Here is a 24,789-nt window from a genome sequence, read left to right on the forward strand (position 1 = left end):
TACTGCTTCCTGGAGTTTGAAATCGAAAACGTAAAGATTAATCTTTCCAACTTTTTGTAATCGCCAAACAACAGGCCAAGAAAGTTGAGCCCCGTTACGTAAACTGCTGTGTCAGCTGTTGAAATCTTTCAAACAGCCTCTGTGTCAGCTATTCTGATATGAAAAGCCATTTCACAAGTGGATGCGTTAGCGCTCCAATGACGGGGGCTGAGCGAGAGATACATTTTCATTCCTGGATTTCAGATGAATCATATCACAGTTGATAGGCTCCCTTTGTTTTGCAGGGAGAAGTGAACTTTAAAAGCATTTTAGAGTAAGTTTAGAGTGAATGTGTGCAACCTAGTCTGAACCCATTTCTCACGAGGACTAAGTCACTCAGCCAGTGGTCTTACGTGAATCCCTAGTGCAATAATTGTGAAATAGTCAATATCAACAAAATGAAAATCAAAAATAGGTTGCCACGGTTACAGTTAAATTAGACACTTGTTCCGTTAGTAATAGCACACTCTACCTGACTCACTATTTCATTCTCACTTCCTCATTCTGAGACGAAAACAACACTAGATACTCACTTCCCTTGTGTCAGATGTGTGTTTGTGTCTTCTCTTAGCCAAGCCAGGAATCACACAGGGCGGTAAATATATGTAATTTAGCTAGCTGACGCTTTTATCCAAACCAATTACAGTACTGCGTGCATACATTTCCGTGTTGTTGGCAGCAGCTAGATTTGAACCCCCGTTCCTGATAGTGATGTGCTCTGTTCCCCTGTCTACCCGTCAGAGATCCGGAATGGGAATCTGAAGACCATCCTGGGACTCTTCTTCATCCTGTCTCGCTACAAGCAGCAGCAGCAGCAGCAGCAGCAGTACTACCAGTCCCTGGTAGAGCTTACACACCAGACCACCCTCAAAACGCAACCAGAGATGCAGTCCAGGTAGGCTCAGTTGTCCTCAATGGCTCCGGGTGAAGTTGGCGCTAGATGCTACATTTTGGGTCAGTTTTGCATTTTCCTTACTAATGGTTTACTAGTCACATTTGCAGCCACTATGCTGGTGTGTTATTTTGCTTCTGAACACATTTGATCTTGGGATATTTTGACTTTGGTGTGCGGTTCAAATTGAGCTTGTCTCGTCCAAACAGGTCCCTGCTATGTATTTTCACACCATTTGCATTTATTATGGATCCAAGGCAGCAGCTAATCTTCCTGGGGTCCAGCAAAATTAAGACAGTTGATATAATTTAAACATTACAATACAGTCAGAGATTTCACAACACACGGTGTGCCCTCAGGCCCCTGCTCCACCATATCTACAGTACTAAATCCATGTGTATGTGTGTGTGTGTGTGTGTGTGTGTGTGTGTGTGTGTGTGTGTGTGTGTGTGTGTGTGTGTGTGTGTGTGTGTGTGTGTGTGTGTGTGTGTGTGTGTGTGTGTGTGTGTGTGTGTGTGTGTGTGTGTGTCGATGCATATGTTTGTGTTGCTTCACAGTCCCGGTTCCATAAGGTGTTTTTTAAATCAAATTTTACTGCCTGCGTCAGTTACTTGATGTGGAATAGAGTTCCATGTAGTCATGACTCTATGTGGTACTGTGGAATAGAGTTCCATGTAGTCATGACTCTATGTGGTACTGTGGAATAGAGTTCCATGTAGTCATGGCTCTATGTAGTACTGTTGAATAGAGTTCCATGTAGTCATGGCTCTATGTGATACTGTGGAATAGAGTTCCATGTAGTCATGACTCTATGTGGTACTGTTGAATAGAGTTCCATGTAGTCATGGCTCTATGTAGTACTGTTGAATAGAGTTCCATGTAGTCATGGCTCTATGTGGTACTGTGGAATAGAGTTCCATGTAGTCATGGCTCTATGTAGTACTGTGGAATAGAGTTCCATGTAGTCATGACTCTATGTAGTACTGTGGAATAGAGTTCCGTGTAGTCATGACTCTATGTGGTACTGTAGAATAGAGTTCCATGTAGTCATGACTCTATGTGGTACTGTTGAATAGAGTTCCATGTAGTCATGGCTCTATGTAGTACTGTGGAATAGAGTTCCATGTAGTCATGGCTCTATGTAGTACTGTTGAATAGAGTTCCATGTAGTCATGGCTCTATGTAGTACTGTTGAATAGAGTTCCATGTAGTCATGGCTCTATGTAGTACTGTGTGCCTCCCAAGTCTGTTTTGGACTTGGGGACTGTGAAGAGACCTCTTGTGGCCTGTCTTGTGGGGTATGTATGGGTGTCCGAGCTGTGTGCCAGTAGTTTAGACATACATTTAATAAACAGATAGGAGTTAACAGAGGAACATTTCAACACATTGCAGAAGTAGACAGAAAGTGGATTCTGCCGCTGCCCACTAAGCAATAAAAACAGGAAGGGATCCAGGCCCATGTGATGTAAATAGACAGCCCAGCCTGAGAGAAGCATCTGAAGAGAGGTTTAAAGTGCCACAGATGGGTGGAATTCCCTTGGCGAGCTCAGGTTACACCTCCCAACCAGGCCCTGGTCTGGCCTGCTGCTGGTGTGTGGATGTATTCTGAGGTACCCGGTGTTGATCCTCTGGTCACTGTCAGGACTGCGGAACGCTAGAGAGGGAGAGAGGCAAGGAGGAGCAGAGTTTGAGAGGCTATAACTGAATAACTGAGTCTAGGGGTTTTAGCCTGGCTGTGTGTGGGAGGGGTACGCAGAGAGGCTATAACTGAATAACTGAGTCTAGGGGTTTTAGCCTGGCTGTGTGTGGGAGGGGTGCGCAGAGAGGCTTTAACTGAATAACTGAGTCTAGGGGTTTTAGCCTGGCTGTGGGTGGGAGGGGTACGCAGAGAGGCTATAACTGAATAACTGAGTCTAGGGGTTTTAGCCTGGCTGTGGGTGGGAGGGTGCGCAGAGAGGCTATAACTGAATAACTGAGTCTAGGGTTTTAGCCTGGCTGTGTGTGGGAGGGGTGCGCAGAGAGGCTATAACTGAATAACTGAGTCTAGGGGTTTTAGCCTGGCTGTGGGTGGGAGGGGTACGCAGAGAGGCTATAACTGAATAACTGAGTCTAGGGGTTTTAGCCTGGCTGTGGGTGGGAGGGGTGCGCAGAGAGGCTATAACTGAATAACTGAGTCTAGGGGTTTTAGCCTGGCTGTGGGTGGGAGGGGTGCGCAGAGAGTCTATAACTGAATAACTGAGTCTAGGGGTTTTAGCCTGGCTGTGTGTGGAGGGGTACGCAGAGAGGCTATAACTGAATAACTGAGTCTAGGGGTTTTAGCCTGGCTGTGGGTGGGAGGGGTGCGCAGAGAGGCTTTAACTGAATAACTGAGTCTAGGGGTTTTAGCCTGGCTGTGGGTGGGAGGGGTACGCAGAGAGGCTATAACTGAATAACTGAGTCTAGGGGTTTTAGCCTGGCTGTGGGTGGGAGGGGGTACGCAGAGAGCTATAACTGAATAACTGAGTCTAGGGGTTTTAGCCTGGCTGTGGGTGGGAGGGTGCGCAGAGAGCTATAACTGAATAACTGAGTCTAGGGGTTTTAGCCTGGCTGTGGGTGGGAGGGGTACGCAGAGAGGCTATAACTGAATAACTGAGTCTAGGGGTTTTAGCCTGGCTGTGTGTGGGAGGGGTACGCAGAGAGGCTATAACTGAATAACTGAGTCTAGGGGTTTTAGCCTGGCTGTGGGTGGGAGGGGTGCGCAGAGAGGCTATAACTGAATAACTGAGTCTAGGGGTTTTAGCCTGGCTGTGGGTGGGAGGGGTACGCAGAGAGGCTATAACTGAATAACTGAGTCTAGGGGTTTTAGCCTGGCTGTGGGTGGAGGGGTACGCAGAGAGGCTATAACTGAATAACTGAGTCTAGGGGTTTTAGCCTGGCTGTGGGTGGGAGGGGTGCGCAGAGAGGCTATAACTGAATAACTGAGTCTAGGGGTTTTAGCCTGGCTGTGTGTGGGAGGGGTACGCAGAGAGGCTATAACTGAATAACTGAGTCTAGGGGTTTTAGCCTGGATGTGGGTGGGAGGGGTGCGCAGAGAGGCACAGCTGCCCCTCATTCCTCCCTCTCGGGCCTCAGCTTTCTGGGACCTCTCCCAGTCAGAGGCAGCAACAAGCGACAGGTGCGGGTCCGATACCCCAAGCCGGGCCTTGGTGATGTCACACAGCAGAAGTAGGCCAGGAGGCCATAAGGAGCCAGGAACCAGAGGGTTCGTTAAATGTATGGGGTTGGCTTCCAACAACACCCAGGATCTGCCAGGGTTTCCTCAAGGTCTGCCAGGCCCAGTAACGTCTCATTCCCCTGGGGGAGATTATTAAATCAACACCCCACGAGATGCGATACTCCACAGCCCATCACTGCTACAGGAAGCCATTGTTTTCCCAGTAGAGAAGTGGTTGGTGTGGTGGTGGTTTTAATGGAGAACCAAATACGGTGTGTGTCTGCATGTGTGTGTGTGTGTGTGTGTGTGTGTGTGTGTGTGTGTGTGTGTGTGTGTGTGTGTGTGTGTGTGTGTGTGTGTGTGTGTGTGTGTGTGTGTGTGTGTGTCAAAAATCTGACGCAAACCATGATGATTAGTCAGTCTGTCATAAATATTTCAGAACCGACACAAGAAGGATTTTTTGGTATTCTACTGTAGGGGAATATGAGGACATGTTACATTGGCCAATTAGCTTGAGCTGTAAAGTGTTTCAAGTTAAATATACTCTGAGTAAGCATTCACCTCTCTGCTCGTATGACATGCAGGTTAGCATTCACCTCTCTGCTCGTATGACATGCAGGTTAGCATTCACCTCTCTGCTCGTATGACATGCAGGTTAGCATTCACCTCTTTGCTCGTATGACATGCAGGTTAGCATTCACCTCTCTGCTCGTATGACATGCAGGTTAGCATTCACCTCTCTGCTCGTATGACATGCAGGTTAGCATTCACCTCTCTGCTCGTATGACATGCAGGTTAGCATTCACCTCTCTGCTCGTATGACATGCAGGTTAGCATTCACATCTCTGCTCGTATGACATGCAGGTTAGCATTCACATCTCTGCTCGTATGACATGCAGGTTAGCATTCACCTCTCTGCTCGTATGACATGCAGGTTAGCATTCACCTCTCTGCTCGTATGACATGCAGATTAGCATTTGTCATCATGAATCTTGTACTGGAGGCAGCTCTGCAGAGTGGACACTAGTTGGAACAGCCACAATTTCATTGAACCCAACCTTAACCCTAACCTTAAGCACACTGCTAACCCTAATTCCTAACCCTAACCTTAAGCACACTGCTACCCATAACCTTAACCACACTGCTAACCCTAATGCCTAACCCTAACCTTAAGCACACTGCTAACCTTAATGCCTAACCCTAACCTTAAGCACACTGCTAACCCTAATGCCTAACCCTAACCTTAAGCACGCTGCTAACCATAACCTTAACCACACTGCTAACCCTAATTCCTAACCCTAACCTTAACCACACTGCTAACCCTAATGTCTAACCTTAACCACACTGTTAACCCTAATGCCTAACCCTAACCTTAATCGAAGACTAAAAAGCACATTTTTGTTTTCATACATTTTTACAGTATAGCCAATTTTGACTTTGCAGGTGGCCCATCTAGCAGAAGTTTTGTCTCAAGGACAAGACTCATCCCAATAAACGTCAACCTGCGTACCGCATTGTCTGATTTCACAGACGTGACCAGCCCTGTCTGGATCTCCTGAACAAAAATACAATCTAGGACAATGTAGTCTGATCCACTGAACAATGTAGTGTTGCTTTTTATAAAGCAATTATCAATTATCTTTCACTCACTTAATCACACACACATACACACATACACATATACACACACACACACACACACACACACACACACACACACACACACACACACACACACACACACACACACACACACACACACACACACACACACACACACACACACACACACATCCTCCTCTCTCCCCCCAGACACCAGTGAGGCCGATTAGGGCTCCAGCAGCAGGTGCTGGCTATAGAAAGCCTAGTGCTGCAACTGTAAATGTGAGCAGGCCAAGTGCTCTGTACGTGAGTGCGTGTGTGCATGCATATATGTTGGGGGGAAACTCCCCATTGGTGGCCGCGACACCCAGGAGCCTCTGGGGCTGGAGCTGTAGAAGGTAGTGGGGCAGCATCGACGATCCCTCCCACTTAACTCATCATGTCCCATGGTGAACAAGTTGACCCCCTTGTCTCGCGCTCGCGCCTGCCCACCGCCAAGCCCCGGGAGAGAAAGAGTCGTCTGCTCTATGGGAAAGCCAAGCCAGACCCCTCTAGGTATTGTACTGAGTAGAGTGTCGGTGCCTGTTGGCTCTCTGTTCTGATTTAAAGCCAAGCGTGGTACTGTAGTTGGATTAGGAGACTGTGTTGATGTCATCATGAACTGGTAATTGACTGCCTTTACTCAAACTAGTTTCACATCTTAGTATTATTGCCTGCATAGGTTTTTATGTGTTATTTTGTGAAGCTGGTTGAAAGGGAGCTATGAGATGCTGCTTGTGGAGATGTTTCTATATGTCGTGTCTTTAAGGGAATCTACTCTATAGTCTGTAAGTGAATCTACTCTATAGTCTTTAAGGGAATCTACTCTATAGTCTGTAAGTGAATCTACTCTATAGTCTTTAAGGGAATCTACTCTATAGTCTGTAAGTGAATCTACTCTATAGTCTTTAAGGGAATCTACTCTATAGTCTGTAAGTGAATCTACTCTATAGTCTGTAAGTGAATCTACTCTATAGTCTGTAAGTGAATCTACTCTATAGTCTGTAAGTGAATCTACTCTATAGTCTGTAAGTGAATCTACTCTATAGTCTGTAAGTGAATCTACTCTATAGTCTGTAAGTGAATCTACTCTATAGTCTGTAAGTGAATCTACTCTATAGTCTGTAAGTGCATCTACTCTATAGTCTGTAAGTGAATCTACTCTATAGTCTGTAAGTGAATCTACTCTATAGTCTGTAAGTGAATCTACTCTATAGTCTGTAAGTGAATCTACTCTATAGTCTGTAAGTGAATCTACTCTATAGTCTGTAAGTGAATCTACTCTATAGTCTGTAAGTGAATCTACTCTGAGGTTTCTGAGTGGTCGTGTTTCAATGTTTCTATGTGTAATGCTACGAGCATGGCTGTCTTTTCACACAGGCTTTAGTTCATCACTATATTGACACTATATTAGATGAGCTGTATACAGCAATTGATAGAACTGAAGTTATCAATGTGGTGAGGGATTGGGCAGCCCCCTATGTGTCTTTACTTTGAGAGGTAGAGCGAGAGATAATATTCCCACTCCCTGATTTAGCCTGGTTTAAAAGGGCGCGTGTGGGTGTGTGCGCGTATGTGTGTGTATGCATGTGTGGGTGTGTCACTGTCGGAGGACATCTTCATACCTACTGTCAACAGAGGAATCTGCCGTTGTGGATCATGGAGGGATTAGCTATTGGCTGACCTCAGAATTATGACACTGTTGAGGCAAAGTGAATAGATAACCATAGCTCATATCTAATAGGACAGCGATGCCTCTCCAATATATCTCTCATATGCTATGCGCAAGGCCGTTGTCGCAGTTCAGTAGATTGCACTCGGTGATGTATGTCCTAATCAATGTGACCTGACATATTGTACAGCGTATCTTTACCTCATATGTTTTCTCCACATGGAAATATCTTAAAGGTCGTGGTTTGGATAAACGCTAGAGGGTAGGAATATACTGTGGCTTTTATGTTCCAGCAGACTTTATAGGGGATTCATTGGGCCACACTGAAACATGTGCTGTGCAGTCCCCTGTCAGTTTAATTAAGTGAAACACATGCTGCTGTACAATTTCAATGCACTGTAGGCTAGTGTAGCGCTAGCTCTTTCTACCAGTTCCACAGACCAGTAGCTAGTGATCTAGCACTGTGACCCTCTCTAACTTTAATTAAACCCCATCCGTTAACCTGACACTAATGCCTATTCACAATAGGGCCATCTGAAATATGAAACTCAGGGAGAAAATGGGAAAAGATCCAAGGCACGTTCATGATAAAAGATGAGAAAGGTTTGAGCAGAGTTGTTGCGCCCACGTTGCGGCTTCATCCTCTGGGAATGATGGCTTCCATTAATCATGGCACCGCGGCTATCTTCCCTACGTGAACCATTTACTTTACCCCTCACACAAAGGATTCTGGGAGGAGAGAGGATAGCGGAGTGAGTGGGGAGCATCGTTGGTTACGGGGTTTTTATTACGTCTCTGTCAGATGCCATACATACACCTTCCATTAACACAATAATATGAACAGGTAGATATAATGGGAAATTGCCCTGTGTGTATTTTTGAAGCACTATGGTACATCCCTAGCGCTTTTATTTTTTATTTTTTTTATTTAACCTTTATTTAACCAGGTAGGCTAGTTGAGAACAAGTTCTCATTTACAACTGCGACCTGGCCAAGATAAAGCATAGCAGTTAGACACATACAACAACTCAGAGTTACACATGGAATAAACAAACATAGTCAATAATACAGTAGGAAAAAAGTCTATATACAGTGAGTGCAAATGAGGTAAAATAAGGGAGTTAAGGCAATAAATAGGCCATTGTGGCGAAGTAATTACAATATAGCAATTAAACACTGGAATGGTAGATGTGTAGAAGATGAATGTGCAAGTAGAGATACTGGGGTGCAAAGGAGGAAGATAAATAAATAAATACAGTATGGCGATGAGGTAGATAGATAGGCTGTTTACAGATGGGCTGTGTACAGGTGCAGTGATCTGTGAGCTGCTCTGACAGCTGGTGCTTAAAGCTAGTGAGGGAGATATGGGTCTCCAGCTTCAGTGATTTTTGCAGTTTGTTCCAGTCATTGGCAGCAGAGAACTGGAAGGAAAGGCGACCAAAGGAGGAATTGGCTTTGGGGGTGACCAGTGAGATATACCTGCTGGAGTGCGTGCTACGAGTGGGTGCTGCTATGGTGACCAGTGAGCTGAGATAAAGCGGGGCTTTACCTAGCAGAGACTTATAGATAACCTGTAGCCAGTGGGTTTGGCGACGAGTATGAAGCGAGGGCCAACCAACAAGAGCGTACAGGTTGCAAGGTGTGGGTAGTATATGGGGTTTTGGTGACAAAACAGATGGCACTGTGATAGACTGCATCCAATTTGTTGAGTAGAGTGTTGGAGGCTATTTTATAGATGACATCTCTGAAGTCGAGGATCGGTAGGATGGTCAGTTTGACGAGGGTATGTTTGGCAGCATGAGTGAAGGACGCTTTGTTGTGAAATAGGAAGTCGATTCTAGATTTAATTTTGGACTGGAGATGCTTGATGTGAGTCTGGAAGGAGAGTTTACAGTCTAACCAGACACCTAGGTATTTGTAGTTGTCCACATATTCTAAGTCAGAGCCGTCCAGAGTAGTGATGCTGGACGGGCGGGCAGGTGCGGGCAGTGATCGATTGAATAGCATGCATTTAGTTTTACTTGCATTTAAGAGCAGTTGGAGGCCACTAGGCTACCCTGGGGCGGCAGGGTAGCCTAGTGGTTAGAGCGTTGGACTAGTAACCGGAAGGTTGCGAGTTCAAACCCCCGAGCTGACAAGGTTCAAATCAGTCGTTCTGCCCCTGAACAGGCAGTTAACCCACTGTTCCCAGGCCGTCATTGAAAATAAGAATTTGTTCTTAACTGACTTGCCTGGTTAAATAAAGGTAAAATTAAAAATTAAATTAAAACAGAAGGAGAGTTGTATGGCATTGAAGCTCATCTGGAGGTTGGTTAACACATTGTCCAAAGAGGTGCCAGAAGTATACAGAATGGTGTCGTCTGCTTAGAGGTGGATCAGAGAATCACCAGCAGCAAGAGCGACATCATTGATGTATACAGAGAAGAGAGTCAGCCCAAGAATATAACCCTGCGGCACCCCCATAGAGACTGCCAGAGGACCGGACAACAGGCCCTCCGATTTGACAAAATGAATATCAGAGAAGTCGTTGGTGAACCAGGCAAGGCAATCATTTGAGAAACCAATGCTGTCGAGTCTGCCAATAAGAATATGGTGATTGACAGAGTCGAAAGCCTTGGCCAGGTCAATGATGCTCTATGATACTTCCCTAGCTCATTGAAGCTCTATGGTACTTCCTTAGCTCATTGATGCACAATGGTACTTCCTTAGCTCATTGATGCTCAATGGTACTTCCCTAGTTCATTAAAGCTCTATGGTACTTCCCTAGCTCATTGAAGCTCAATGGTACTTCCCTAGTTCATTAAAGCTCTATGGTACTTCCCTAGCTCATTGAAGCTCAATGGTACTTCCCTAGTTCATTAAAGCTCTATGGTACTTCCCTTGCTCATTGAAGCTCTATGGTACTTCCCTAGCTCTTTGATGCTCAATGGTACTTCACTGGCTCATTGAAGCTCTGTGGTACTTCCCTAGCTCATTGAAGCTCAATGGTACTTCCCTAGTTCATTAAAGCTCTATGGTACTTCCCTATATTTAGATAATTGGTATACAGCAGAAGAAGAGCCATGCATAATGGATATCTCAGAGGTTAATTAGTAGCCACCCTTAACAGTGTTGTCAGAAACCGAATGTTTCTGGTTCTCGGGGATACAGAATTTTCAATCTAACATCGGTTTCCCCTAAAAAACAGAAGTGGGGAATCCGCCCAGGTGCTTTTCTTCGTCTGCCTTGTTTGGTTAATTAGTAGCCAACAATGACTTGGCACCTCCTCAAAATCAAATCAAAGCCGTGTTAATTTACTAGGAAGAGAGAGCGTCCACAGTTACGACTTAGACAGTCAGTTTGACTAAAACTCATTAGAGTTGAGGGTAATTTGAACAGGAGCACTACGCTACACCAAATGATCGTTATCACTTTCATTGGGAGTTGGGAGTTCATTGGGAGGCCAACCATGCATTGATAAGGGTATGGCTCTGTGTTGGCCAGTTTTAATCTAAGATAAGATCTCTTCAGTAGCCCTAATGAAACCAACTGAGCAATAATGTCTAATAAATTATTTATTTATTCTGTAAAATGGAATACTTTCTCATCACAAGTGGCACCAAAACCTCCCTCTCCCAACTTCCTTCCATCTGTCCTTCCTTTTCCTGTCTCTCTCCCATCTGGGAGGAAGTGACCTGTGAACCATAAAGATGACCTGAATATTTATATCTTATAAGCATATTCAGAAATCCAATCTAAATGCTTTTGATAATCTGCATATCCCTTCTGTCGCTTCTGTAAAACTGCGCTAATTTTGCCCTTGAAAACCGCAGTTATTTTATTCCGATAATTATTGAGTGTGCCAATTTACCCAGCATGCATTAAGTGTTCAGTCTAGTCTTCATTTACATTCCAAGGCAACTGGCACTGGGACTGGGTATCACTCACCTCTTATGGGTGGGTTTATTGGCCCTCATCTCTTCCACTAGCCTAAAACTAAATAACTAACAAACAGATAAACACAGAGGAGATGTCCTGACTGTCGGGCAAGATCAGGTAACTCTAGATGACCAATGACATTGTTTATTCAGAAACCTGTGTGTTTTGTTTGTTTGTGATGACAGTTAAAGGCCAGGGAGGTCAGCTTTCCTGAGTCCACTCTGGCGTTGTTAGGAGTCTTAGTGGGTCAGCTTTGGGAATTAGGCTACAGTATTGCATGTGTGATTTACAGAGTACAGTCGTGGCCAAAAGTTTTGAGAATGACACAAATATTAATTTCCACAAAGTTTGCTGCTTTAGTGTCTTTAGATATTTTTGTCAGATGTTACTATGGAATACTGAAGTATAATTACAAGTGTCAAAGACTTTTATTGACAATTACATGAAGTTGATGCAAAAAGTCAATATTTCTAGGGTTGACCCTTCTTTTTCAAGACCTTTGCAATCCGCCCTGACATGCTGTCAATTAACTTCTGGGCCACATCCTGACTGGTGGCAGCCCATTCTCGCATAATAAATGCTTGGAGTTTGTCAGAATTTGTGGATTTTGCTTTTGTCCACCTGCCTCTTGAGGATTGACCACAAGTTCTCAATTGGATTAAGGTCTGGGGAGTTTCCTGGCCATGGACCAAAAATATGGATGTTTTGTTCCCCGAGCCACTTAGTTATCACTTTTGCCTTATGGCAAGGTGCTCCATCGTGCTGGAAAAGGCATTGTTCGTCACCAAACTGTTCCTGGATGGTTGGGAGAAGTTGCTCTCAGAGGATGTGTTGGTACCATTCTTTATTCATGGCTGTGTTCTTAGGCAAAATTGTGAGTGAGCCCACTCCCTTGGCTGAGAAGCAAACCCACACATGAATGGTCTCAGGATGCTTAACTGTTGGCATGACACAGGACTGATGGTAGCGCTCACCTTGTCTTCTCCGGACAAGCTTTTTTTCCAGATGCCCCAAACAATCGGAAAGGGGATTCATCAGAGAAATGACTTTACCCCAGTCCTCAGCAGTCCAATCCCTGTACCTTTCCAGAATATCAGTCTGTCCCTAATGTTTTTTTGTGGAGAGAAGTGGTTTCTTTGCTGCCCTTCTTGACACCATGCCATCCTCCAAAAGTGTTTGCCTCACTGTGCGTGCCGATGCACTCACACCTGCCTGCTGTCATTCCTGAGCAAGCTCTGTGCTGGTGGTGCCCCGATCCCACAGCTGAATCAACTTTAGGAGACGGTCTTGGTGCTTGCTGGACTTTCTTGGGCACTCTGAAGCCTTCTTCACAACAATTGAACCGCTCTCCTTGAAGTTCTTGATGATCTGATAAATGGTTGATTTAGGTGCAATCTTACTGGCAGCAATATCCTTGCCTGTGAAGCCCTTTTTGTGCAAAGCAATGATGACGTCACGTGTTTCCTTGCAGGTAACCATGTTTGACAGAGGAAGAAGATTCCACGCACCACCCTCCGTTTGAAGCTTCCAGTATGTTATTCAAAGTAAATCAGCATGACAGAGTGATCTCCAGCCTTGTTCTCGTCAACACTCACACCTGTGTTAACGAAAGAATCACTGACATGATGTCAGCTGGTCCTTTTGTGGCAGGGCTGAAGTGCAGTGGAAATGTTTTTTTGGGGGGGTATTCAGTTCATTTGCATGGCAAAGAGGGACTTTGCAATTCATCTGATCACTCTTCATAACATTCTGGAGTATATGCAACTTGCCATCACACAAACTGAGGCAGCAGACTTTGTGAAAATTCATATTTGTGTCATTCTCAAAACTTTTGGCCACGACTGCACAAGAGACCTTCTTCCCTTATACTGTAGACATGAATAACCTGCTTCACACTGGACTGACTGACAGTCCACCACAACCACAGGAGGCTGTTGAGGGAGAACAGCTCATAATAATGGCCGGAACAGAGAAAATGGAATGTCAACAAACACCTGGAAACCATGTGTTTGATGTATTTGATACCATTCTACTGGTTCCGTTCCAGCCATTACCATGATCCCGTTCTCCTCAATTAAGGTGTCACCAACCTCCTGTGGTCCACAACATACCCAAGGGTCTCTTGATTATCAAAGGGTGCACAGCATTTAAAGTCATCAAGTAGTAAAAATACTGTTTAATATGGGGAGGACGGGCTCGTGGTAATTGCAGAAGCGGAATCAGTAGAATGGTATCAAATACATCAAACACATCCATCTGTTTGATGCCATTCCATTCACTCCGGCCATTATGATGAGCCGTCCTTACCTCTGCAGCCTCCACTGAAACATAGATACAAAACCTAGAATGGTGTCACAGTACATATTTTTCTGGACAGGGAAACTGTGGCATTGCTCTTAGTTGAGCATCATGGCCATGTCCACCCAGGTGCGTACCTCGGCGACTCCGGTGTACACAGAGGGGGTAGAGGTAGAGCAACCACTGCTGCCCCAGAACACAATACCGACCAGGCTCCACACCTTGTTCTTCTCACAGACCAGGGGCCACCGAGTCTCCCATGCAGGAGGAAACACCTTTACCACCAGCACAGATCATTTCATGAATCATGTTTCCTCAGTGCTTCTTGCACTCCTCCTCAGACAGGAGGGGCACAGCACCCTGCTGCAGTTTTGTTGGGGTAATTGGCAGGCTGGTAGCTGCTCATGCACCAGCCGGAAGTCACACAGGTCATGCCAGGGGCGAAGTTGTCTTCGTAGGAAGCCAGACACACGGGGGACACTTTGGCGCTCAGGGTGGTGGGGGTGGCCAGCTTGATCAAGATGATGTCATTCTTGATGGTGCTGGGTTCCACCTGGGGTGGGTGAACACTTTAGCGGGCTTCAGGATCTGGATGGCCTCATTGCTCATGAGCATGTCGTGCTCGCCGGTGGGAGGTCTTGACATCGCAGTGAGCAGCAGTCACCACCTAGTACTCGTTTGTCAGGGAAACTCCACAGAAGTGGGTGCCAGATTGCTGCAGGGACACCTGCCAGGGCCAGGAGTGGGGCACAGCCTCCTCACTATTGATAATGCGGCCATAGCCACGGGAGAGATGGAGATGGCCATTAGCGGCGCTTACAAACGCGAGACAGGAGACGAACCAGAGAAAAGCCATTGTGACAGTCTAGAAGACAAATAGTATCTCTATCTCCAAACCCCATCCATCTGTAACCAATCAGAGACTGTGGTGTGTCCAACCCTCCCAAAAGCCGAGGGTAGCCATGGTAGAATATTAACATCAAGGATGTCATCCAGCTGGAACCAGTCTGAAGAGTTGGGACTCCAGACTGATAAAATTGTAAACTCAGCAATCAGGCTGGTTCTACAATGCTAGGGGGATGTCCAGCTGCTTGTCAATGCTGGGCAATCAAACAGTTCTCAGTCAAGTACCAGGAGGGCGAGACTCTGCTCAAAACGGCCTCTTATCCTAGCTTAATGCTAATATAACAAAAACTTTTTTTGAATCATATTTTTACATTTTTGATTATTGTGTGCTTGTTGATATTTACTGCATTTATTGAAAAGAACTAGGAACATAAGCATGGACTACTGTAGGCAGCTATGTTAGCTAGCAACATATATTTGGAAAAGCTAGGCACATGCCAAAACTTAGCTGTCTAGCTGGCTGTGAAGATGGTTAACGAGCTAGCGGAAGCTAATGACATGACTGATGCCAACAAGCTAAGCGAGATAGATAGTTAACGTATAATGCATTATGCTCTCTGGCCTTATACCAAGTAGTATAAGATACTAATAAGTGTATTATAAGGCATTATAAATGCATTTATAAGGCATTATATGTATGCCTCATTGAAAGTGTTACCAGTCAGTATTTAGCTTTGATCAATAGGCCTATCCTATATGCGTAGTACTATTGCATAGGTTTTGACTTACTATTTTGTCAAGTTGAGTTTAGTTGCTGCCTATGTAGATTGCTTCAGTCTGCAATTTAACTTAAGGATCTGCCCCTTTTTTCAATTTTGGCCTAAACTGACATTCCCAAATCTAACTGCCTGTAGCTCAGGACCTGAAGCAAGGATATGCATATTCTTGAACCATTTGAAAGGAAACACTGATGTTTGTGGAAATGTGAAATGAATGTTGGAGAATATAACACATTAGATCTGGTAAAAATAATACAAAGACAAAAACCATGCATTTTATTGTATTTTTCTGTACAGTTTGTGCCATCTTTGACATTCAAGAGAAAGGCCATAATGTATTTATCCAGCCCAGACGCAAATTAGATTTTGGCCACTAGATGGCAGTTGTGTATGTGCAAAGTTTTAGACTGATCCAATGAACCATTGCATTTATGTTCAACATTTTCTATCAAGACTGCCCATATGTGCCTAATTGGTTTATTAATAACTTTTCAAGTTCATAACTGTGCGCTCTCCTCAAACAATAGCATGATATTCTTTCACTGTACTAGCTACTGTAAATTGGACAGTGCAGTTAGATTAACAAGAATTTCAGGTTTCGGCCAATATCAGATATGTCTTATGTCCTGGGAAATGTTCTTGTTAGTGACAACCTCATGCTAATCGCATTAGCCTACATTAGCTCAACCGTCCCGCGGGGGACCCACCGATCCTGTAGAGGTTACGACTCTGAGGTTTTTTGTGGTAATGTTTCAAAATGACTACATGTAATGCTATGAGCATTTCTGTCTTTTCATGAGGCTAGTTTGTCAGTGCAGTGACAGTGTGAGTTGGTCCTTTGTCCGAGTGTGTATGTGTGTATTAATGCATGTGTCGGCAGGTATGTGTGTGGCTGTGCATTTATTCTCTTCCTCAATAATGTGCAGCGATTTCTACAGTCACACACAGCAGATACATCACAACATATGCATCTCGCTCGAAATAAGTATAACATCCTGGCGTTTTAAAGAAACTTTCTACTTTTCACATACTATAAAACGTTATATTTTCACACATCCAAAATGCTAACTAGGACACAAGTATGGGTATGGGTTTTCAGACACGGTCTGCGTCTTTACTTTGGATAGAAAGGTAGAGCGAGAAATGGAATGAACACTTCCTGATTAGCCTCGTTAAAATGGCACATACAGTGCCTTGCGAAAGTATTCGCCCCTTGAACTTTGCGACCTTTTGCCAGATTTCAGGCTTCAAACATAAAGATATAAAACTGTATTTTTTGTGAAGAATCAACAACAAGTGGGACACAATCATGAAGTGGAACGACATTTATTGGATATTTCAAACTTTTTTAACAAATCAAAAACTGAAAAATTGGGCGTGCAAAATTATTCAGCCCCCTTAAGTTAATACTTTGTAGCGCCACCTTTTGCTGCGATTACAGCTGTAAGTCGCTTGGGGTATGTCTCTATCAGTTTTGCACATCGAGAGACTGAAATTTTTTCCCATTCCTCCTTGCAAAACAGCTCAAGCTCAGTGAGGTTGGATGGAGAGCATTTGTGAACAGCAGTTTTCAGTTCTTTCCACAGATTCTCGATTGGATTCAGGTCTGGACTTACACTTGGCCATTCTAACACCTGGATATGTTTATTTTTGAACCATTCCATTGTAGATTTTGCTTTATGTTTTGGATCATTGTCTTGTTGGAAGACAAATCTCCGTCCCAGTCTCAGGTCTTTTGCAGACTCCATCAGGTTTTCTTCCAGAATGGTCCTGTATTTGGCTCCATCCATCTTCCCATCAATTTCAACCATCTTCCTGATTGAAACCATGATGCTGCCACCACCATGTTTGACAGTGGGGATGGTGTGTTCAAGGTGATGAGCTGTGTTGCTTTTACGCCAAACATAACGTTTTGCATTGTTGCCAAAAAGTTCCATTTTGGTTTCATCTGACCAGAGCACCTTCTTCCACATGTTTGGTGTGTCTCCCAGGTAGCTTGTGGCAAACTTTAAACAACACTTTTTATGGATATCTTTAAGAAATGTCTTTCTTCTTGCCACTCTTCCATAAAGGCCAGATTTGTGCAATATACGACTGATTGTTGTCCTATGGACAGAGTCTCCCACCTCAGCTGTAGATCTCTGCAGTTCATCCAGAGTGATCATGGGCCTCTTGGCTGCATCTCTGATCAGTCTTCTCCTTGTATGAGCTGAAAGTTTAGAGGGACGGCCAGGTCTTGGTAGATTTGCAGTGGTCTGATACTCCTTCCATTTCAATATTATCGCTTGCACAGTGCTCCTTGGGATGTTTAAAGCTTGGGAAATATTTTTGTATCCAAATCCGGCTTTAAACTTCTTCACAACAGTATCTCGGACCTGCCTGGTGTGGTCCTTGTTCTTCATGATGCTCTCTGCGCTTTTAACGGACCTCTGAGACTATCACAGTGCAGGTGCATTTATACGGAGACTTGATTACACACAGGTGGATTGTATTTATCATCATTAGTCCTTTAGGTCAACATTGGATCATTCAGAGATCCTCACTGAACTTCTGGAGAGAGTTTGCTGCACTGAAAGTAAAGGGGCTGAATAATTTTGCACGCCCAATTTTTCAGTTTTTGATTTGTTAAAAAAAGTTTGAAATATCCAATAAATGTCGTTCCACTTCATGATTGTGTCCCACTTGTTGTTGATTCTTCACAAAAAAAATACAGTTTTATAACTTTATGTTTGAAGCCTGAAATGTGGCAAAAGGTCGCAAAGTTCAAGGGGGCCAAATACTTTCGCAAGGCACTGTATGTGACTGTTGCAAACCAAACGCTAGGCTAGATGCAAGGTTAGGTCATGCATTAATAGAAGCTTATTGCTTTTCTTTTGTCATTTGCTGTGGCATATCAAGAATAGCGTCGTGAAACTTTCAGATAGAACATCAACAAGTATGTTTGCATCATACCCTTGGAATATCGATGATATACACACAGCTGGAATGCTGTTTCAGCCAATCAGCATCCAGGATCCAAAATACCCGGTTTATAATAGCCCTTATACACTTGGTTTTAAGTTTTGTCAATGATTCCATGCTACTGTAGCTTTTTATTTATTTATTTATTTTTAAATTTGAAAATACGAAACATACTATATGCTTGCAGTGAAGCTGCTCAACAACTACATCATCCAACAGACTCCCATTCAGAGTGACACACAGAAGCATCCAGGGTCAATGCCCTGCTCAAGGGCACGTTGACAGAACTCCCACTAGTCCAAAAAGCGTGAACCCGAACCCTCCAAGATCCCCTCTCACAGTTCCCAAATAGCTGTCCCTCAACCATTCGAGGCCCCCATATTATGTTGTGAATGTAGTAATCATACAATTACTGCACAATAATATTTTTTATGTTTATTGAATGTCATGTTCAGTTCAGACCAATGTGTGGCATTCTCAGTCTTGGTAGCTAATGTTTCGTTGTTGTACATTACATAGTAATATATAGAATGACATAGCAATACATAGTATGACATTACAATGCATAAAATGACATAGCAATATACAGGATGACAGGGATGCTGCAGCATGTCTCTTAGTTGGCGGCCAGGGTCTGGTCCACCCAGGAACGGAGCTCGGTGACGCGGGCGTACACAGCGGGGGTAGTGGTGGAGCAACGGCTGCTGCCCCAGGACACAATACCGACCAGGGTCCAGACGTTGTCCTTCTCACAGACCAGGGGGCCACCGGAGTCACCCATGCAGGAGGTAGCACCAGCACCACCGGCACAGATCATGACGTCGGAGATGCTGCTCCCCCAGTGCTCCTTGCACTGCTCGTTGGACAGCAGGGGCAGAGCAGCCTGCTGCAGCTGGTTAGGGGTGTTGATAGCATTGTAGCGCAGCAGACCCCAGCCAGAGGTCACACAGGTCATGCCAGGTGCAAAGACGTCGGCGGTCTCAGCCAGGCACACCGGGGACACATTGGTGTTCAGGACAGCAGGGGTGGACAGCTTGATCAGGGCGATATCGTTGTTGATGGTACTGGGGTTCCACTTGGGGTGGGTGAACACCTGTGGGTGAGGAGAGGGGGTGCGGTGGGTTGAGGGAGAGAAGGGACAGTTAGAACTGAAACCTTTATGAAATGGAGAGTTCAGGTAGGACTACAGGACGTCGTTGCTCCGACGGATCACTGATCGGATCAGCTGAGCCGGCGGGGGATAGGCTGATCCTAGAGCAGCGCCTGAGGGGAACTTCTACCCAGAGCTATAGAGGAGGATGTGTGACTGTGCTGTACCTTAGCGGGCTTCAGGATCTGGATGTCCTCAGCGTTGTTGCCGCTGCCCCTCTTGTGCTCTCCAACGATCACGCGGTGGTAGGTAGCGACGTTGCAGTGAGCGGCGGTGACCACCCAGTTCTCGTTGATCAGGGATCCCCCACAGAAGTGGAAGCCGCTGGTCTGCTGCAGAGATACCTGCCAGGGCCAGGAGTGGGGCACAGCCTCCTCACCATTAACGATGCGGGCATAGCCAGACACCACGGGCTTGATGGCGGGGATGCCGCAGCCTGGTTACAAGAAAATATTTTGTAAACACTTAGCTCGTCATGTTTAAATGCTCTGTTTAATGCAACATACTCAACCATGGGCATCCAACGTACGGAAGTGTTTCCAAATAACATCACCTGGTGCTATCAATGTAGCAGTAGCACATAATGAGAACAGTAGTGGTCCAAGACCAGAGCCTTGAGGCACTCCACATCTTACTTTTACACTTTTAGCATTAAAACAAGGGTTAAGGGTTAAATCAAGGAGGTAACACTGTAGGTAAAGAGAAGGTGTGAATACTCACCGTAGGCGGCACTGATGAAGGCGAGACAGGACACGAACCAGAGGAAAGTCATTGTGAGAATGTGACAGTCTAGTGGACTGGGGACCATATTTATTCCCAAACCCCACCTGTCTATAACCAATGGGAGACCGAGGTGTGTCCACCTCACTTGAAAATTGAGGGTAACCATGGTAGAATATTAACCTCAAGGAGGGGAATGATGTATCCAGCTGCTTATCGACGCTGGGCGATCAGACTGTTCTCAGCCATGTAATAGGAGGTTTAGAGCAGTTATCGAAACATGACCTTGAGTGCTCTCAGAAACTGTGCTCCAAACGGCCTCTTACCATCACAGAGGGAAAGGCCCCCTTCCCACTCAACCCTATTACGATGACATTTTAGTATTTGTTTTAGCAGACGCTCTTATCCAGAGCGACTTGTAGTTAGTGCATTCATCTTAAGATAGCTAGGTGAGACAACCACATCTCACAGTCATAGTAAGCACAGTGTCCTCAATAAGCAGCTATCAGCAAAGTCCCTGCTAGTAAGACAATGACAAGTGTGAGTGTTAGCGCAAGAAAGACAACCTCTCCTCCCACTCATCTTGTAGTACATCTCCCAGGGTTCATTGAGACATAGGAAGCAGTTTGAACACTTTGTAAGATAAACCATTACATATAGTATGTGGAACATGTTGTTTCTTTAGGAAAGGGTCATTGGAGTATTTAGATCAATGGTTGACGGTTGACTGTCATTCAATATACTGTATCCAACGTCATTTTAAATGTATTTTCAAACCAGAGATGTACATGTATAGCTCTGTATAGTGCTAACAGTTTTAGCTAACAGTTTTAAGACTTTATATGCAACCCTTTTATACAGTGTTGTGTAAAATTCATATTGCATGATCATGAATGAATTTGAGTCTCATGTAGAATCATTTGGTATTTTCTTGTTATTTTTCTCATTTTGTAGTGATGTGACCCTATTTCCTACATGTGTCCTTGGTTGAACTGATAACACATGTCCATTCCCTATCCACTGGAAAAAACACACCTGCAATTCAAAACCCCAGATAACAACTCTCTAGGGTCCCTTTCACGATGTGTTCCTCTTGTTTTAGTCTTTTGACTTATATCACTGAACATTATTACATACTAAAACCACTTTGTCCTCAATCCTTACATCTCTATCAGGCTAACATAATGTTACCTATTGCTATCAGGCTAACATAATGTTACCTATTGCTATCAGGCTAACATAATGTTACCTATTGCTATCAGGCTAACATAATGTTACCTATTGCTATCAGGCTAACATAATGTTGCCTATTGCTATCAGGCTAACATAATGTTACCTATTGCTATCAGGCTAACATAATGTTACCTATTGCTATCAGGCTAACATAATGTTGCCTATTGCTATCAGGCTAACATAATGTTACCTATTGCTATCAGGCTAACATAATGTTACCTATTGCTATCAGGCTAACATAATGTTACCTATTGCTATCAGGCTAACATAATGTTACCTATTGCTATCAGGCTAACATAATGTTGCCTATTGCTATCAGGCTAACATAATGTTACCTATTGCTATCAGGCTAACATAATGTTACATATCACTGTTAATGTTTTGTTGTACTATGCATCTCAGCAATTGAGTTGATGATGCTTAAATATTACATACAGGATTACTCACCTGAATGTTGAACTTTTTGTGAGTGTTTTTAGCAAAAATGTGTTTAACATTTTTATATTTGTGTAAAACAATGAAAGCATACTAATGGTTTGATGGTTGTGTTAATTCTTTTGGGAGATTTGAACGTCCCTCATTGTGTCAAAACAATTGAGAAAAAAATGAATGTCTATATTATCACGGCCCGTCCATACTGTCATATTAACAGTTAACAGTAACATCAGCATATTCGTTTTTCCTGTTTTAAAAATGGAAACAGTAGCAACTTAATGTAAAGTCTGACCCAATGTAACGTAATGTAAAGTCTGTCCCAATGTATAGTGTGACCCAATGGAACTTAGTGTAAAGTGACCCAATGGAACTTAGTGTAAAGTGACCCAATGGAACTTAATATAAAGTGTGACCCCATGTAACGTAATGTAAAGTCTGTCCCAATGTATAGTGTGACCCAATGGAACTTAGTGTAAAGTGACCCAATGGAACTTAGTGTAAAGTGACCCAATGGAACTTAATATAAAGTGTGACCCCATGTAACGTAATGTAAAGTCTGTCCCAATGTATAGTGTGACCCAATGGAACTTAGTGTAAAGTGTGACCCAATGGAACTTAGTGTAAAGTGACCCAATGGAACTTAATATAAAGTGTGACCCCATGTAACGTAATGTAAAGTCTGTCCCAATGTATAGTGTGACCCAATGGAACTTAGTGTAAAGTGTGACCCAATGGAACTTAGTGTAGTGTGACCCAATGGAACTTAGTGTAAAGTGTGACCCAATGGAACTTAATATAAAGTGTGACCCCATGTAACGTAATGTAAAGTCTGTCCCAATGTATAGTGTGACCCAATGGAACTTAGTGTAAAGTGTGACCCAATGGAACTTAGTGTAGTGTGACCCAATGGAACTTAGTGTAGTGTGACCCAATGGAACTTAGTGTAGTGTGACCCAATGGAACTTAGTGTAAAGTGTGACCCAATGGAACTTAGTGTAAACCCAGTGGAACTTAGTGTACCCAATGGAACTTAGTGTAGTGTGACCCAATGGAACTTAGTGTAAAGTGTGACCCAATGGAACTTAGTGTAGTGTGACCCAATGGAACTTAGTGTAAAGTGTGACCCAATGGAACTTAGTGTAAAGTGACCCAATGGAACTTAGTGTAAAGTGTGACCCAATGGAACTTAGTGTAAAGTGTGACCCAATGGAACTTAGTGTAAAGTGTGACCCCAAAGGCCAAGGCGTTGTATCTCTGCTGTGCTCCCACCAGGCAGTCCTCAATAGACCTGTATAGTGGGGTTGATGAAGCTTGGCAATGACACATGCTTTCAGAGCCACTCACCCCGACCACCTGGCTTTTACCCTGATTTACTGGGTGTTCACTATGATTAAAGCAGTCCTTTTGTTCATTAAACACCCTTTTGTTTTCTTTGTGTCCGTCGCGAGTTCCCTAACTATTTCCTGTCGAACGCCAGCAGAGGCCAAGCGAGGCGGTAACCACCAGCCTCGCCGTTAATTCTCTCAACATGACTAAGAATGAGTGTCCCATTGTAAACTATGACTTTGCCTGGAGGAGTTTCCTACACCACTTCCTCTGTAGGGTTTTTTATTCACTTTTGTTAATTAAGAATGTGTTTTTATTTCTGGAGTTAAAACTCTTTTTTTGAGGGAGATCAGTCAAGATTCAGTAGGAGATTACGTTGAAGTGGCACATTATGGTGAGGGAGTTGCTTTACAGTTAAAGGCTAATTGAAGCCGTTACATGCTTCAAAAACATGTGGTTATAATATAGTAATATAATGGTAATAATATAGTAATATAATGATAATAATATTATATAGTAATAATATAATAATATAATGGTAATAATATAGTAATATAATGATAATAATATTATATAGTAAAATAATGGTAATAATATAATAATATAATGGTAATAGTATAGTAATATAATGGTAATAGTATAGTAATATAATGGTAATAGTATAGTAAAATATTGGTAATAATATAGTCATATAATGGTAATAATAGTCATATAATGGTAATAATATAATATAGTCATATAATGGTAATAATAAATGCTATGTAGCAGACACTTTTATCCAAAGTGACTTCCTCATGCTTGCAAACATTTTTCGAGCAGGTGGTTCCGGGAATTTAACCCACTATCACTATCCAGGAATTGCGTAGGGGTGGCAGGTAGCCTAGTGGTTAGAGCATTGGGCCAGTAACCGAAAGGTTGCTAGATCGAATCCCTGAGCTGACAAGATAAAAAAATATGTCATTCTGCCCCTGAACAAGGCAGTTAACCCACTGTTTTAGGCCGTCATTGTAAATCAAAATGTGTTCTTAATTGACTTGCCTAGTTAAATAAAAAAAAATATTAAAATAATAAATTCCAAGCTCTACCAATTGAGCTACAGAGGACATACACATGAAATGTGTGTCCCGTTGTTAGTTACTGTCTCTGTCTCGCGCAATGCTCTCCTCTGACTCTCTCCTTATTGCATTAGATGATGTCTCAAAGATGCTACAGTTGAAAGAGTCCAGAGAGCTGTTCACCTCATTCCTTCACTAAGTCTGTGTCTCTCCCTGCTCTCTCCACAGTCTCACTGCGCGGTATGGTAGCCCCCCGGGTCACAGCGGAATAGGAGCAGCACCACAGAAGAAAAACACAAGGTATGACTCTCACATGGCTAACTTTCCTTCACCTTCTTTCAGTTCATGTCGACATGAATGACACATTATGTACTTTACTGTACAACCTCTTCAATTCATAATAATCTACTTGTGAAAATCTTGGCACAAGGAAGTTGTTACATTTGGTTTGGTTGTGCATCTATCTTAGAGGATTTCATAATGGAATACTTTGTGTTGGCTATTCTCTGATGCCAAACTAACATCGGCACTTGGCGATCCCAGGCATCAGTGACGTGCGCGGGCCATTAAACTCAAGCCGATGTGGATTAGGGGCCATTTTACCGAACGCTGCATTGAACAGAGTGACTTG

The 24,789-nt window shown here is 43.7% G+C and overlaps 1 protein-coding gene, 1 long non-coding RNA gene and 1 pseudogene across 3 annotated transcripts in view; 1 reads left to right on the forward strand and 2 right to left on the reverse strand.

The window, feature by feature from the left end:
- Positions 1–556: 556 nt before the first annotated feature.
- Positions 557–24,789, forward strand: part of LOC135532513 (uncharacterized) — a 31,231-nt gene continuing 6,998 nt past the window's right edge. Inside the window, exons 1-3 of one of the 2 annotated variants that reach the window (XR_010454356.1) lie at positions 572–634; positions 781–934; positions 24,387–24,458. This is a non-coding gene — a long non-coding RNA (uncharacterized LOC135532513). Of the gene's footprint in view, positions 935–24,386; positions 24,459–24,789 lie in introns of both variants that reach the window. The other variant, XR_010454355.1, reaches the window with a different exon arrangement.
- LOC135532511 (chymotrypsin B-like) lies at positions 13,752–14,509 on the reverse strand (annotated as a pseudogene).
- LOC135532508 (chymotrypsin B-like) lies at positions 18,660–20,161 on the reverse strand. Its single transcript, XM_064959990.1, has 3 exons — positions 20,110–20,161; positions 19,557–19,825; positions 18,660–19,332 (listed from the first exon to the last, which is right to left on the reverse strand). Exons 1-3 carry the CDS (start codon positions 20,159–20,161, stop codon positions 18,856–18,858), a joined length of 798 nt encoding a protein of 265 aa, XP_064816062.1. The 3' UTR covers positions 18,660–18,855.

Source organism: Oncorhynchus masou, unplaced genomic scaffold, assembly GCF_036934945.1.
Source record: "Oncorhynchus masou masou isolate Uvic2021 unplaced genomic scaffold, UVic_Omas_1.1 unplaced_scaffold_1886, whole genome shotgun sequence".
In the NCBI taxonomy this organism is placed as follows: domain Eukaryota; kingdom Metazoa; phylum Chordata; class Actinopteri; order Salmoniformes; family Salmonidae; genus Oncorhynchus; species Oncorhynchus masou.

Excerpts from the sequence above, each read along its gene's own strand:
- LOC135532508 (XM_064959990.1), bottom strand. The coding sequence starts at position 20,161 with ATGACTTTCCTCTGGTTCGTGTCCTGTCTCGCCTTCATCAGTGCCGCC. Across the intron at positions 19,826-20,109 it reads CTTCATCAGTGCCGCCTACG|GCTGCGGCATCCCCGCCATC; the intron begins GTGAGTATTCAC and ends TCTTGTAACCAG. Across the intron at positions 19,333-19,556 it reads AGATCCTGAAGCCCGCTAAG|GTGTTCACCCACCCCAAGTG; the intron begins GTACAGCACAGT and ends CCTCACCCACAG.